The 17,264-nt window shown below is 33.8% G+C and overlaps 4 protein-coding genes and 1 pseudogene across 5 annotated transcripts in view; 1 reads left to right on the top strand and 4 right to left on the bottom strand.

Moving 5' to 3' along the window:
• The window catches only part of LOC125815550 (uncharacterized), a 79,783-nt gene that overhangs the window by 9,116 nt on the left and 53,403 nt on the right, over positions 1-17,264 (top strand). Inside the window, exon 12 of one of the 2 annotated variants that reach the window (XM_049495056.1) lies at positions 795-952. In XM_049495056.1, the coding sequence (XP_049351013.1) occupies positions 795-920 (126 nt within the window). In that variant the 3' untranslated portion in view covers positions 921-952. Of the gene's footprint in view, positions 1-794; positions 1,142-17,264 lie in introns of those variants that run through there. The other variant, XM_049495048.1, reaches the window with a different exon arrangement.
• LOC125814387 (transcription factor MYB1R1-like) lies at positions 2,040-2,735 on the bottom strand. The gene has a single exon (XM_049493840.1). It carries the CDS (start codon positions 2,733-2,735, stop codon positions 2,040-2,042), a length of 696 nt encoding a protein of 231 aa, XP_049349797.1.
• LOC125814377 (probable transcription factor At5g61620) lies at positions 4,645-5,259 on the bottom strand. Its single transcript, XM_049493833.1, has one exon. It carries the CDS (start codon positions 5,257-5,259, stop codon positions 4,645-4,647), a length of 615 nt encoding a protein of 204 aa, XP_049349790.1.
• LOC125814366 (transcription factor SRM1-like) lies at positions 6,221-6,994 on the bottom strand (annotated as a pseudogene).
• On the bottom strand, positions 12,967-16,846 carry LOC125814355 (putative late blight resistance protein homolog R1A-3). The gene is made up of 2 exons (XM_049493817.1): positions 16,697-16,846; positions 12,967-16,608 (listed from the first exon to the last, which is right to left on the bottom strand). Exons 1-2 carry the CDS (start codon positions 16,844-16,846, stop codon positions 12,967-12,969), a joined length of 3,792 nt encoding a protein of 1,263 aa, XP_049349774.1.

The following is a 17,264-nucleotide window of genomic DNA, read 5'->3' as shown; positions in this document are numbered from 1 at the left end:
TTGGGATGGGGTGTGGAGGATGGTAGGGGTGGGATGGTGATTTTTTCTAATTTTTTTTTTTACACTTTTTTGGGATAGGGGGGCTAGTAGGGGTGGAGTGAAGTGATAAAAAAAAGTTAATTTTTTTTTTTGTTTTAAAGCTTTTAACAAGATTTTTATTATAATATGGGTACCCATATTATCCATTGGGTAATTCGTTTTTACCCATTTAAAATGTGAGTCGAGTCGAGTTGAGTAACTTATCCATTTTTATTGAACTCGTTTTATGATCGACTCATATTCGATTCGACTCGCTCGTTTGGCACTCCTAATCACAACATGTGATGTGTGGATTAGTGGGACATCATGGATTTGAACCTTGCTGGAGCTGTAGTCTTGTATTTAAGTGGAGAATCGGTTGAGGAGGATCCACTATATGCCGGATTTCTAGATTGTGCCCCACAAGTCCTCGGATATTAATGACTTCTTTACAAAATAGAACTGGGTTTGAGAATGGGTTGGGCTGTGTTTCTTGTGACCACTGCTAGCACTCAACACAGCATTTGTTCCATATCTTTACAGCTTGTGTTTATGTTGGTGAAATATTTCTAGACTTGTGTACCTGCATTTGAGTTGATGATAGGTTGGCCCCCACATTCAAGTTTTTTTTTTATTTCTCTTGAAGCAAAATAATTTTCTTTTCCGAGGATATGGTGATATCCATCATTTTGAAACACGTACAATGATTTTCGTAAATCCTATGCTCCACATCACTATGTTAATTCTGTTTTTGATAAATGTTGTTCATGATGCAGCCTCATGGGTTCTTCAATTGCTCCCCAGCTGTTGATGTTCCTCCCAGCATGTCTGATTCGGAAATTAAGGAAAACGGGACAGTGGCAAAGTCTTGCCACAATGATGGTGTAATGTCTAAGCTTTGAGAGATTCAATCTAGTTTTGTCTTCAGGGATCGCTTCGTTTCATGCTGTGATGCACAAATTGCTTTGTTATCTTTATATTTGGATTGAATAAACGATTTCTTGAGTACATAAACATTCGACTGCAAGTTGGCATATTATTGTCCTATGGTGTCTGAATTTGTCTTGTTTTGTGCTAAGTAAATTAAATACTCCCAACTGCAATCTGAAGAATTCATGCTATCCCAAGGAAGAAACTTAAAGATATTTCCCCTGCTGCTGGCTCTTTTATTTCATCATAGTTTTTCCATCAGCTACCAACTAAGCACATTGCACGTGAACATGCTTGGTTCTTCCGTGGAATGACAATTGCTGATCTGTTATCACAGAAGTGTAAGTCAAAATTCTGAAACTATACCAATACAGCAAGTTTATTGTGCTTTAAATCTATATTCACACTTTACTATATTTTTTAAAATGGAGAATCTTAGTAATTCTGTTGATTGACTATCGGGTGGGGTTGATTTTTCACTTTCTAGTAGAAGCCTAAACATTGCAGACTATGATGCTAAGCAAGATTCAGTTGTTTAAAGGCATATTCAAACAATTACCCAAAAGATCACCACAAATGCATCATAATTCATAAGTCATAACTAACCAGTCTTCCATGTTGGTGAAAAAGTTCTTCGTTCTTCTTATTTAAGCTTAGCCCCCATTTACAAGCAAAAAGTTAAAAACCCAAGACATTTAACTAGTACAAAAACTTTTCATCACAACTTTGGCGGGCCAAAGACCCAATATGAGAATAAGTAACATATTTATTAAATCCAAACTGAAAAGGTTACAATGTAGTTAAACCATCTAATCAGTCCAGAGTCACCCCCACCCCCCCGGGGCCCTGTGTAATCAAGTTCAACGTCTCTTATCAGAATACGATGGCTGCAAGAAACTTAAGTGAAATAATACTACTCTGAGATTCTACTGAAGAAACAGTAAAAGGTATATGACACAGTTTGAAATGAAAAACCTTTAATCGGACTAACAGAAGAAACAATAAAAATAGAGTTAATTATTACAAAATCAGATGGGATATTTTTCCCACACAAAAAAGACTGATCAATATTATAAACACGAGGCACAAAATCATTTCAAAACTTCTTTGCCTTTCATCACGGATTCTGGACAAGTACTTGTGGATTCTTGGTCAAAATTAATCTCGAAGACACTGCGTTTGGGTCCTCTGTTGTTTTTTTGATTGTCAAAATATTTCTGGGCATGACTCGTAATTTGCGTTGGTGTCCTGCTTGGCACAAACTCTTTAGAAACTCTAGTCCAATTTCTTCCAACTTTGTCCAATCCAATCAAGAACGCTTCGTGTTCATCTTCAGTCCATTTTCCTTCTTGCTTTCTTGATAGAAAATCAACTGAATCCCCATTATTCTCAGTATTAGAAACATGAGGCACAAAATCATTAGGAACTCTGTAGTTAATTGGCATTGGTGAAAGTGGAATTTCTTCATTCAAAGTTTCTTTCTCTGAAGTAGTGGACGACGATAACTCAACAGTACTTGTCGATTTTGCTGCTTTGTCATTCTTAGTCTTGAGCCATGCAAAATATTTCTGGGCATGACTGGAAATTTGTGTTTTCGTTCTGCTTGGCACAAACTGTTTAGCAATTTCAGTCCAATTTCCACTTCCAAGTTTCTCCAATCCACTCAAGAACGCCCTATGTTCATCTTCACTCCATCTTTTTCCCTTGTTTCTTGATGCCGAATCCTCATTATCGTCAGTACTGATCGTAACACCAAATAGTTTAAAACTACGATTGCTATCCCCCATTTTCTTGATTTGCCCTTTCCAATTTTATGGATTTCTTTTAACAAAGTATGAGTATGTAGTTGGAGAACAATTATCCAACTATTTACAAGAGCTAATCTCTCCTACTTTGATTGGAATGGCATGTTAGCATTAGGAAATCCAAATTAGAAAACTAAGGAGTAGGAAATTAAAGTTGTAGTTCAAGAAAACAGAGAGTGTGCTTTCTAAATATTAAAGAAAACCGAAGAGGTGTGACTTTTCAGAGGGTTATGACTTTTTCGAAGGGTACTGACTTTTCCGAAAAGGTGTAACTTTTCTGAAGTATTGTGACTTTTCTGAAAAGTTGTGATTTTTCCAAATGAACGTGACTTTTCCAATAAAGTACAATAAACATATGTTCATAGTACCTTTTATTGTTTATAAATAGAGGGTTCCTTAAAGTTTCTGAATGTCTTTTCTTCTCCACAAACAAATTCTAGTGTACTTTAGTGCCATTGATTGGTTTGCTGATAGTGTTGTTTTTGGGTTCGATTGATTGGATATCTAAACTTTCACTCTTGTTCAGTTCTTTCAAGCGCAGCAAAATTCAGACAATCTGATTCAGTTCTTTTTAACAATTACCGAAAAATAGTAGCTCTGACAATGCATTATAAGAACTTGAAATATGCCCTGTTTTTTTCCCACTTTTATGTATTTGTTTTGTCAAAGTGTAGTTGTATAACAATTATTCAACTATTTATAAGAGGTAATCTCTCTCTCCTACTACTTTGGAGTGGTGGTTAGTATTAGGAAATCCAAATTAGAAAATATAGGATTAGGAAATAAAAGTTGCAGTTGAAGAAAATATATGGAGTTCTGATTACCACATGATTTTATTGTTGTTTTGGCTCTTTTTTGGTAGACCTTTGCATCGTTTTCATGTTATTTGTTCTATTCTCTTCATTATCTCCTTTTTCTTTAGGAATTTGTTGCATTTGAGCCGAGGGTGTTTCAGAAATAATCTATCTACCTCCAACTTGGTAAGGTTTGTGTATATTCTACCCTCTTCAGACATCACTCGTGAGATTTCACTAGATATGTTGTTCTTTTCTTGGAGTTACTTTTATGAAAAATAATAAATATAAATGTAGATAAATTTTTATCATGCCTTTGCTTTAAATTAATAAATATTTTTTTAAAAACATTTACAGTTTAAAACTCATAAATAGGAAAATGAATACAAATTATTTAGATATACCAACTATTTGTTATAATTTTCTTACACTTTTATAAAATTTTAAGTTATTCGTGATAAGATGGAGTTGCTTGGATTGTAAGTGTCCCTCACTTCCAACCCTAACAAAAATGTAGAAACTCCCAGGGAAGGGTTAAAAAAAGTTATTCCTAATTTTATTTAAGTAATTATCTTTAATATACTTTATTAGATAGGGGGTAAGTGTTTGATTTTGAAAGATAAAATTCTTGATGCTAGTACAAGAATTTCAAAATATGAAATGTTTCTAATTGAGACTTGGGCTCCCATGAACTAGCATACTCAGAGTAATTTTCCACTACTAACACAAACAAAATAAAGAATACAATACAATTAGATGCTTACAAGAATGCTATATATATAATAAGTCCCCCCCAAGCAACTGAAATCTGAAAATTTGTTACAAGAAAGCAATACATCTTCCTTTTAGCACCAATATTTATTGTCGCAAAAATACTTAGCAGCAATTGAGTTAATGTCATTGCATCCGCCTTCCTGAGCCGCTAAAGCCTTTTGATGGGTGGATCATTAGGAATTGAGATATCCCTTTGATGGTTGGATCATCAGGAAAATGCATACTATCCACATAATCGAACTTAAACTTCTACATACAAGCCTATGTCGCCGAATAGATTCAACCTCTTGTGAAAACAAAAATCATTGATGTCGTAATGTAGGCTAGAGAGTTAGATCTAAATTATCCACATAACTAGACTGAGACGAAGCCCGATGGACAACTGGAGTTGCATTAGTTGATGATGAGACAAAATTAAACTGATAATTGTTCATCGGAACATAGCAATATGCATAGCTTCCATTAAACGAAACATTGGGAGGAAGTCTATAGCTAATTGGCATTGGTGAAATTGGACTTTCTTCATTCAAAACTTGTTTGCCTTTCTTCTTATTGTCCTTTAATGCCCTTTTCGACACCAATTCTGGACAAGTATTTGAGGATTCTTCGTCCAAATTAATGTCAAATACACTAGACTTGTTGCGTTTGAGTGCTCTGTTCTCCTTTTGTCTGTCAAAATATTTCTGGGCATGACTCGCAACTTGTGTTGGTGTTCTGCTTGGCACAAACTCTTTAGCAATTCGAGTCCAATTTCCTTTTCCAAGTTTGTCCAATCCAATCAAGAACGCTCTCTGTTCATCTTCACTCCATCTTTTTCCCTTACAACTACGACTAGTACAACTCATCCCGCCCTTGTCACTTGTTGATTCTTCTCCATAAGAAGAAACATTGTTCACACTAATTTCAACGCCAAACAATTTGATGGTTTCTTTTGTCATCTTTTCTCAGTAGATGCACTTTCTTTTGTTTTTGCAAATTGCAAAGTGAAGTGTAGTTGGAGACAAATAAATATTTATAAGCGCTGTGATATTCCTAATCTATTAGGAGTGGAACAAATAAATAGGACATATATATTATTACTACTTAAAAATATTACCATAATATACTCCTATTAAGGCATTAATAATTAATATGATTTATAAGTGTAAGATTTATTGTTCATAACACACAACGAAGCCAATGACAAAAATAATTTTAAGGGAATAGGGTGTCTGATATATCTCTCAACTTTGTCATCTAGAGTTGATATATACTCATAGTTATGAAAGTGTCTCATCTATACCTCTATGGTTATACCTACGACTCACATATAACCTTTAAGGGAAATGAAAAAAATTATTTTTCTAAAAAAGTATAATCCATATGAGGTATATTTGATCCTCCTCACACATATTTTTTTTATCACTTTTTTTGTTTTAACGACTAGTTTAAATTTATTATTTTGATGGTCAAATTTATTTATGTTTCACTAATTTTCTTGTAAAATTTATGATAGATGCCCAATATTTTTTTTTACAGATATTATAATATAGCCGGAAAATTCGTTTTAAATTAGTAATATCCTAGACTTATTCTCCCGAATAAATTCTAGTTAGCAATTCAAAGGACTCATCGCGCCAAAGCTTCATTAATTCGTGAATTCACTTTTAAATCTTCACAATCTTGAGGTTATTATGGAATTAACTCATCAACAATCAATATGATAGAAATAGGAATTTCGGCATCAATCACAAGCAGATCAAATGCACATTTCTAGCGTCAACAACATAACATAATGCAATGGTATTTTATGTAGTACCACGTCACCAAATTAATAGTTCTATTGGGAACTAATACAGTAAAAATGTTGATCATTATAAAGTTCAGTTTGTACAGTGAAAGGGCTAAACAGAATGAGATTTAACAAGCCAACACAACTGCAGCGTTGAAAAGCCAACTCTAAAGCATATGGCTAGACATAGAGCTAAGCGCGACAGACTATCCTTTTGAAGAATTAAATTTGGGTCTGACCAATAAAAACCAGAAAATGTAGTGCTATTGATTGATACCACAAGTGAAAATAACAAAAATAGTTACATGAGAGAACTTTTACATCACTGAAGAGATCCAAAATTGTGTATCTTGAATATATAGCTAGAGTTAGATCTAAATCATCCATAGACGCAGAACTAGACTGAGACGAAGGCTGGTGGACTAGTGGAGTTGATGATGTGACAAAATTAAACTGATAATTGTTCATGGGAAGATAGGCATACGCATAGCTTCCATTGGGAGGAAGTATGTAGCTGATTGGCATTGCTGAAATTGGACTTTCTTCATTCAAAACTTGTTTGCCTTTCTTCTTATTTTCCCTTTTCGACACCAACTCCGGACAAGTATTTGAGGATTCTTGGTTCAAGTTATTAATGTCGAAGACACTAGACTTTTTGCGTTTGATTGCTCTCTTCTCCTTTTGTCTGTCAAAATATTTCTGTGCATGACTCGCAACTTGTTCTGCTCAGTACAAACTCTTTAGCAATTCGAGTCCAATTTCCTTTTCCAACTTTATCCAATCCAATCAAGAATACCCTCTCTTCATCTTCTTCCCTTACTACTACGACTACTCATCATGTCACTTGTTGATTCTTCTCCAGAAGAAGAAACGTTCTTCACATTAATTGGTTTCTTTGCCATAATTTCTCACTAACTACTCTTTCTTTTTTTGCAAATTGGAAAGTAGAAAAAATAGAATGTAGTTGAAGAAGCAATATCTTCCAATATAAGTAGTGTGATATCCGTTAACTCGCTTTCCTATATAATGATAAGGAAACCGTGTATTCATGAACCAAATAAGGAAATAAATAGATTATTACAACTTACAAATATTTACTACTCCTATTAAGGTAACAATTCAAGAAACACAGTATAGCTTAGTGAAAATATACTACTACTTAGAAAGGAAATCATATATATATATATATATATATATATATATATATATATAAAAGAGAACCTTAGCCCAGCCTATGTGGCGTTACCACAAACCAAAATTCTCTTTTAATTTATTTATTTCCAAAATTATCCTTCCCCTTTCATTAAAAGTTGTGACATTTATGAAAAGTTGTGACTTTTATGAAAAGTTGAGACTTTAATGATGAATTGCGACTTTTATGAAAATTGCGACTTTAATGAAAAGTTGTGACTTTTATGAAAAATTGTAATGTTTATGAAAGGTTGTGACCTTTTCGAAGGGTTACAACTTTTCCAAATAGTTGTAACTTTTCTGATAAGGCACAATAAACATTTGTTCACACTACCCTTTGTTGTCTATAAATAGAGGGATTTCCTCTCATTTTAAAATAACAAAAATTCTGAACCTCTTCTTCTTCTTCACAATTAAATATTTGTGTACTTTGCTCATGTTGAGTGGCTCACTGACACCATTGATTATGTTACAGCTCCTGATATGTATTTTTACAATTATTAATTTATGCTTATGTTATTAAGGATAAATGATAAGATTTAATAATTTTCATTTTCCTTCACATTATCAATGTTTGTTACTACGTAATCTTGTATGTAAGATAATATAGTATTTTAGTTTTAATGCCCGATTGGTATTAAGTATTATTTTATAAATTCCATGACATTAAATTTCCGCGCGAAGCGCGGATAATTTTACTAGTTAATTAATTAAGGGAAAAGACTTAAATATGCTAATCCAACTTTGAGAAAAATCTTATTTATGCATCTCAAAAAAAAATCAAATGGATTTTAGAAATTTGATTCATTTTTAAAAAAAATGACGTGGACGAATCATCATTCGCCACATGGATAAAATAAGTTTATAAAATTGGATGGGTTTTCCATTAAACCATAATGACATGGATTAGCCTTTTCTCAAATAGAAATGACATAGCCAAATTTTTAACATATGTCATTAATAAGTTCTTTTTTCAAAATTTAATGACTTATTAAAACTCTTTTTTTCATTAATTAAACCAATTAAAGGAGGAGTATGGTATATTAACAGGGGCATAACTATAGCCACCCCAGAGTGTTGAACTGGACACCCTTCGTCGAAAAATTATATTGTATATATATATGTCAAATTCTCAAAACTTAGGATTTGGGTAACTTCTTTAGCTTCTTTTTAGTAGATTTGATGTGTTTTGTAGTTGGGTTGCTAGTCAAATAGGGTTCGGTAGCTAAGTGTAGAAAAGTAGAACTGTTCAGTCACCTTTTTGGATTTATGAGGATAGTCTATGAGCCGTGGATACTACTATTAGAGTCACATTTTATTATTCTAACTTTATATTATATACTTTTTATTAAAAATTTACATGGTTTACATTCTTACTTCATAAGTCCTCATATATACTACCTCTATGGACCTCATTCGTAGGATTACACTAAGTATATTATAATTATTCAATTTGTATATATCAATTAAAAAAAATAAGATCTCACTATGAAGTTTGGCTTTAGGCCCCCAAACTTGTAGAGACAGCCCTAAAATTGACACTATATATGCATCGACAAGCTGAGAACTTCAAAATTTGACACTGATAGTAGCAGTATACATAGTAATTAGTATATCTTTACATAATTTGTTTGCATGAATTTGCGATCGTCAATGATTTCTATCATGTGATGCCACTTTCTCGAAATAAGGGAAGCAACTGTTCTCTGCTTCAATGTTAGAGAACAAAGGATTTTCTGGCGGATATCATTTGGTAATTCACAAATTAAACAATCGCCTTTACCTAATTCATACAAATAAATTCTGCAAAGTTATATTGTGGATATTACTATTAGAGTCAAAATTTAAATCTCATCCTGTCGATGCAGATACAGTGTCATTGCATATTGATTGTGTTCTCCCGACATATCACCATACCTCCACACAAGAAAATAAGTAAAAGTCTCACTAAAGGAAAATGTTAAAAAAAAAAAAAAAAAAACAAAAAGGTTAAAAAATATCTTGTTTTCACCTATTTTGCTAAAAATATCTCTATTTTATCTTTTTGATCCACTTATACCCTTTTTAAACTGTGACTGAAATTTTAGAGTCACACTCTATCTTTACAAGGTCTTGCACTCCTACTACCCAAAATTTCTTTGCATCTTATGTGATTATGTGGAGGCACAACCTAATTCAGTTAGTTGTTGTGATATACAGGTGCCTTACATGTATATACGTTTTTTGTTCAAATTTTTTTTTTTTAAAATATTTTGCTTGCCTTGTATTTAAAATAGATTCCTTTTTGTTAATAAATGGGGTCTTTGGGCCTCTTTAAAAAAATGTATTTAAAATAGATTAATACATGTACTTTTTTTTTCTTTGCCTTATATTTAAAATTTTCTCAAATACATATAACTTTTTAAAGTTTCTTTGTCTTATATAAAACAAAAATTCTCAAACGCACATTATTCTTTTTATTATTTGCCTTCTTTTATTTTTTAATTGATTTTATTTATTCCTTATAGTCAACTATATAATTACGTAAATATATACAATAACTAGCTTATTTGTGTAGTAGTGGTTTGTTTGTTGCTATTGTTTAGAAGCTAAATATGTTATTTCCTGGTCTTTAGGCTACAAGATTAGTGGAGTTGTTTAGATCAGAATAATTAGGAGTAATTTATGTGTTCTGTTATTAATAACTTTTATCTATTTAAGAACTTGTAATTGAGAAATAAAAAAGCACTTCCACTTGAAGATTATTTCCCATTGATTAATGTCTCCATAAAGGAGATGAAATCCTCTCTAATGGATAAATTATTTTTCGATGAACCATTTCAAGAAACATGCTTACCTCAACCACTTGCAGTACCTTCTTTAGTTCCACCAAATGATTTCTTCGCGGTATTGAATGGCTTGATCCAAAATCTAGAACTCGGCTATTTCAATGGCAAAATGATAGAAAATCAGATTGACACTTATTATGGTGAACATCATTTCAATATGTTTAATCATTTCTCGGACAATGAAAATCATTCCAATGTATCGAATTCAAATGAGTTCTCTATGAAATTCAATGAAGCACTTGAAGAATCATATTTACCTCAACCAATACATTCTTTAGTTGTTTGTTTATATTTCTTGAGTTGAGCATTTCTTAGATGCTATCACCTCAGTAGTGGATTGCCAATCTCCTCAATTTCAACACCTTCACCAAGTTGTTGCACAGCTTCCATAAATGTGGCATGAAGATCCATCCGTTTAATTTATGTTCTTCGCCTAACAATCTTATCAATAGCATTACTTTGACTTTTTCATTAATCTCTTTCATGCTTTTTGTACCTCTCTTCCTCACAACTTGATTAGGAGGTTCAAAGATTCACCAGAAAACAAAACAAAACTTACAAAAGCAACCAAATCCATCTAAATTTCATTCTTATACACAACCAATATCACATCACATATCCCAACAAACGACGGAAACCCATGGATCCCAAGCACATGCCATAAGCAATAACTGAAATCTTTAGTATCAATCTCAAACTATCGCTATGGTGATACAAAAGATTGAGAGAAGATTTTCTCACAACAAGATGCTAGCACAAATGCTGAACATGGGATTATTAGTCTTGTGTTCAGATTTTTGACTTGCTTCTATTAGGTGCCTATACACATATTGCCACACATTCTTATGAAACATTTCAATACATTTCTAGAAATCATCCCAATAAACTGAATTCAAACGAATTCCCTATGAACTTCCACGAACTACTTCAAAAATTATACTTACCTCAACCACCTTCATTACCTTCTTTAGTTCAATCAAATGATATCTTTGCATGGTTGAATGACTGGAATCAAGATCAAGAACTCAAGCATTTCAATATACTAAATTTGAATGAATTCCCTATACACTTCAACAAACCACTCCAAGAAGTATACTTACCTCAACCACATGATATATCTGTTGATATTTGGTAGAATTTTTTTACTTTTTTCTTTTTAGTCTAAAAATATTCTATAGTATTTAATTTCCTTTCAAGTCTAGGGTTTACATTAATTGCAAAATATTTAGTTTCCTTTTAGTTTAGTATCTAGAAGGAAAATAATATATTTTATTCTCCTTAATTATTTATAAATAGTGATGTACTCTTCTATTTGAATCAATGAATCAATAGAAAGAGTTATCCTTTATTCTCTCTTTAATTTTTCTTTCTAGTTTCTTCCATTCCATAACAATACCTTTAGTTCCATCAAATGATTTCTTCGCAGGGTTGAATGGATGGATTCAAGATCTAGAACTCAACAATTTTAATGTTCTAAATTCAAATGAGTCCCCTATGAACTTCAACAAACCACTTCAAGAAGTATACTTACCTCAACCCACTATAGCAAAATAAGCATTTAGTGGCAATAGATTTTTCTTTTAGCAAAAATATTGATATCGTAAAAACATTTAGCGACAATTGAGTTAATGTTATTGCATTCAGAGTGCTAAAGCCTTTAGTGACATTTATATAATGTGTTGATTATAAATATCTTTATTATATTATTTGCACTAAATATAATAAAGTAGTACTTATATTATTGCCGCTAAATAATTATCGCAAAATTTATTATTTGTTGTAGTGACCACCTTCAGTACCTTGTTTAGTTGAATCGAATGATCTCTTCACAGGGTTGGATGGTCGGAACCAACAACCAAAACTCGACAATTTCAATGTACTAAATTCAAATGAGTCACCTTACCTCAACCACCTGTGCGCAGTACCTTCTTTGGTTCCACAGAATGATTTCTTCGCAGGGTTGAACGGGTAGAACCAACACCGAGAACTTGACAATTTCAATGTACTAAATTCAAATGAGTTCCCTATGAACTTCAACGAACCACTTCAAGAATACTTATCTCAACCACTTGTAGTACCTTCTTTAGTTCCACCAAATGATCTCTTCACATGGTTGAATGGCTAGATTCAACAACCAGAACTCAACAATTTCAATGGTAAAATGATGGGGAAAAAATCAGATCGCCACTTATTACAGCTCAACTCAAGATAATATCTCCACAAGGTCGGTTGTGAAACACACCCACCCATCCCGAGGTAGAAGACACGCCAAGACAAATAGATAAATTGGGAAGCGGCATTTTTTTTTTTTTGCTTAACAATCTGCATACAATTGACATTCTTTGAGAATACACACACATAAAATTCACCAGCATTACTATTAAACTCGGCATCAACGATTTGAAATTAGCTTCAAATGTATATTAGTGTCAAAAAGATGGATAATGACTTCTAATACCGTTGATACAACATATTAGATTTTTCAAATTCACAACTCACTGATATATCAACTAGAAAAACAGAGAGATCAGAGTTGTCAATCATTGTAGCAGCCTCAGCAACAGTAACCTTTGGTTTCTTCGCCTTCTTCAGCATACTAGTACATTCCACACTTCTGTCAACTCTGCCATCAGTCATCACAACAATTACCTGATCAAGAATCAAAGAAAAGGCAATCAATTATGACTCGTGGCTGCTTTTTTTCTTTTCATTTTGGTTGCAAATTGGTCCATCAGGGAGAAAAACTAAATAAGATTGTGGATCAAGAATGCTGAAGATCAGTGATGAATTTCAAATCAATCAGTTGAAACAACATACCAATGGATGCGAGGAAAGGCTGAATTTCGCTCCTACATTCATGACCAGCTATCCTGTATTGAACATATTGTTATCAAATTAGATGCACGTAGATACTCAAAAACAGCACATAGGAGTTTGTTTCTACTTACTTCCATAATGATGAGGTTAAGACGGTCACATCCTTCAATTGCTTCGACTTCTTCCTTAATTCTCTCAGCTGAAGCCTCCAGAAATTTATTCTTGTACTGAATCAACTTAACCAGTTTCAGTGTTGAAATATAAGCAAAGCTAATGGGGATCTCCTCGAGCTCATCACACCTTTTTATAACAAGTGTTTCGAGCAGGGGAAAGGATTCCTCCGAGGCATCCCACCTTGAGATACCTAATGACACCAGTTTCAAGAGCTTAAGTTTATGCAATGTGATATCTCCAAGGCTCCATTCTTTGGATTGAATAAGATCTCCAGCTGCTAATTGGAGATACTCCAGATTTGGTAGTCCCGCAATGACAGAAATCATGCTTTCTATATGAATCCTGTATAATACCAACTTCTTTAAATTTGAAGGCAACCGTAGCTTGGATACAGCTTGGGACGACTTAATATAATTAAGGCGAAGTATGTGAAGCTGCTTAAAGCTCTCCAATTTGAGACAAATCTCTGCAGAATCATTATCTCCGTTAACAGAGATGTGAAGTTCTTGAAGATTAGGGCACCTCCATGACAACACATCCAGGCTATCAACTTGATCAATTGGAAATACAACATTCCCTAATGTCCTCAAATTTTCCAATTTAGAGCATTCTTCTAAGATCCCCTGCTTGTTGTTTTCCAAATCAAATTCAGCAGAAGAAATCTCAACATGCCTTAATTTTTCCATTTTCCAAAAAATGGCTGGTAACAATGTAGACGCGCAATGACAATTCAGAAATAAAGTTTCCAGATGGGGCAGATGAAATTCTGGATGAAAACTAAAGCTAAGTGTGTTAACTGCGAGGTACTTCAGGTGAATGAGTGGTTGCAATTGAGCTGACCGCAAAAGAGCCACACTATGAGAACTTAAATCCAAGACCTTAACAAGTATCAATTGATAAACATCATGACGGAAGGGATTCCACTCATAACCTACTCCATTCGTCATTATCAGTGACCTCAAGTGTTGGTAGAAAGTCTTGGTTCGTGTTTTGGATCTCAGAGATGCAAACTTGGAACGCTCATTATTAAAACTGAAGCTCACTCGACTTTCGTTCCAATCATAAGGTCGAAACTGGTAACGATTTGACTTCACTACCAGCATAAACTTTTCTTCTCTACTCTTCTCCAAGCAAAAGTGAAGCACTACATCATGGACATGGCAGTATTTGACTTTACTGTTATATCCTCTCGTTGAAACCATTACCACATTACTGTGAATGAGATCCATCAAGTAACCTTCAGCTTCCTCTTCCATTAATCTCCCAGATTCACTGTTTTGAATGAATCCTTCTGTGATCCATAAGCTTATCAATTTAGACACTCGAATACTCACATCCTCCGGAAACATCCCCATGTAGAGAAGGCAAGGCTTTAAATAATTGGGTAAGTTATCATAACTTAAAAGCATACTTGCCTGACTATAGTCTTCAGTCTCACAATCAAGATAGGAAAATAGAGCTTTTTTAACTTCATGCCACCAAGATTCATTCACTTTATTCCTTTTAATTATTCCAGCAGCTAAGATGACCACAAGAGGCAATCCTTTGCACCTTTTTGCAAGTGCTAGACTCACATTTTGTAGTTCGGGTGGGCAACCTTCCTGCTGAAATACTTTTTTCTGCAACAATTGGCAACTCTCTTCTAGTGTGAGGAATGGAAGGAAATAAGGATCAATATGGTGCATGACATGGGCACCGACTTTCTCAAGTCGAGTTGTTATTACTATTCTGCTTCTATTTCCATCATCTGGAAAACAAAGCCTTAAGTCATCCCACGCCATACAATCCCACATATCATCCAAGACAATGAGATATCTCTTACTCATTAAGCTTCTCCTCAATAGTTTGGCAAGGACATCATCCTTATCTCCATTGTCCTTGGAACCTGTAACTTGACTGAAAATCACTTGTAATAGCTCTCTTCGATTATATGTTTGGGAAATGATGCACCATGCTCGAACATCAAAATGGTGAACAATGCTGACATTATTATACAACTTTCGGGCACAAGTTGTTTTGCCTTGTCCCCCCATCCCAACAATAGGGATGACATCTAGTTTATTTGTCCCTCGAGTCAGATGATGACTTATTGTTTCTTCTGCTTTCTCAAAACCCACAATCTCCTCGTCATTCACAAGATTGCTATATTCAATTGGCAGATGTTTAGATAGCTCAACCACAGAGTAGGGCCTAACGGAGAGGTTCTTCGACCACATCTTGGTCACCTCCGTATAGATATGCTTGATCTCTTTTATGATTCCAGGAAGTGAACAAAAAAAATGTTCAAGAACATTATATTGAACAAGAATAAAGTCGATAGCAACTTCAGCTTCATATGCCAAATTGACAGTATACTTCTGAAAATCTTTAAGAACTTCATGTTCGTGCTGCACCTTTGCAGCATCTTTAAAAACATATGTTAGAGATGAGAGCTCTTTCTCTAAAATGCCAATATGAGGCTTCATCATGAAACCTAAACCTGTTTCAGATTTCAACATCTCATTCAATTTTCTAAGCAGAGAATCAACAAAGCTCAATCCACCACCAGTGGGAAACTCATGAGATGGAATGAATTTTAAGGATTTGTAGTACGTCTCCACTCGTGCCTTTAGATCTTCAATTTTCTCCAATATCTTGTTGGTGTCTTCTCTGATTGTAGATCCTACAGGAAGCATTTGAACTACACATAGTATGTCGCCCACAAGAACTCCAATCATTTCTAAGACTTCATTCAACCTCTTTTCATTAATAACATCATTTGGCACTTCACCGAGAAAAACCAACAAAAACTCTATCACATCATCAATGTTTTGAGCAGATACATCAGTTGTGAAGTTCTTAGGTTTTTTATCTCTAAGATACACCAGAAGACTACGGAGATGATGTGAAAATATTTTTAGTAATTTCTTGTCCTTGAAAGTTCTTGATCGAGTTAACTTCGAAGCCTTTAGCTCACTTAGAAAAATCTTCTTCATTTCCAGCTCCACTAGCACAACCAAGAATAGTAGATAAGGAGGCTTAATCTTGAAACAAAATGTATCATCTCCATCCTCTTCTAAATCTTTATCAGTATCATTTTCATCCTCTTTTAAATCGGCATCATCTTCATCCTCCTTCAAATCGGCATCTTCTTCATCCTCTTTTAAATCGGCATCATCATTATAAACCCAAATAGAAAGACAGAAGTGTCCCACATTTTCAGCCATAAACTGAATTCGGGTACGCAAGCCTTTCAACTTCTCATTGTCGACATAACCATTTAACTCTATGCCATATAAGTATCTTAGATATCTCATTTTCTTCTGAAGCATTTTGATTTCTTTTATCAAAACACGGCCAGACTTGACTAGATACCTCAGTGCATCATTTAGATTCTTATCGAGATAATCCATATATTCTAACAGATGGAAATCATCCAGCTCATAATTCAACCTTGAACTAGTATTACCTTCAACAAATTCCCGCAACTGTGATACTTGCCTTTCCACATTAAGGTATGTAGTAGTCTCGGTTTTCGCCATGAACAGAGTAAAACATCACCTCAATCAATTGGGCCTTCGTTTTCATTTTGACCATGAAAAAGACATTAGGCACCAAAGTATCAGAGTAGTTGATAAAAGTTCTGAAAAATCTTAGCTCCATTTCAAGTGTCTCAATTTGATCAATCTTGACGCTATTCATATCGCCTCCGCATTTGATTTTTTTTAGGTGATCTAACACAACTTCAATGCCATTTTCAGCCATCTTCTGTAGATAAAGTAGAAAATGCCTGCAATTTCACACAACAAGGGAAAATATATCGAAAAAAATATAAAGAAGGACAAATATAGCTTATTTCTTGAAGTACAAGAGCAAATATGACTTCTTTCCAGTAATTAAAATACAAGCTATTGAAGGTGCTTTTCGGTGTTCATAATATTCCATACAAGACCATATCCATAGTAATTGTTTAAATTTGTCTGGTTTTGGGAGGGGCTCGTAAAAATTAGGAATTGATTAGTTTATTCTATATTTTCGAGGTTTGGAGGTACAAGAAGAGACTCCAAAATGTATATGCTACAAATAGATGGTCTAATATAATTCTTATCATCAACAAGTTGCTTTAGGTGGTAGCTCAAAGTTAGTCATTTTTGTCTTGGTACATTTTGGTATGTCCTTATGT

Source organism: Solanum verrucosum, unplaced genomic scaffold (assembly GCF_900185275.1).
Source record: "Solanum verrucosum unplaced genomic scaffold, falcon-dt-bn FXZP01000085.1, whole genome shotgun sequence".
Taxonomy (NCBI): Eukaryota; Viridiplantae; Streptophyta; class Magnoliopsida; order Solanales; family Solanaceae; genus Solanum; species Solanum verrucosum.
The sequence above is the reverse complement of the archived record's forward strand: the minus strand, read 5'-3'. Positions and strand labels throughout refer to the sequence as shown.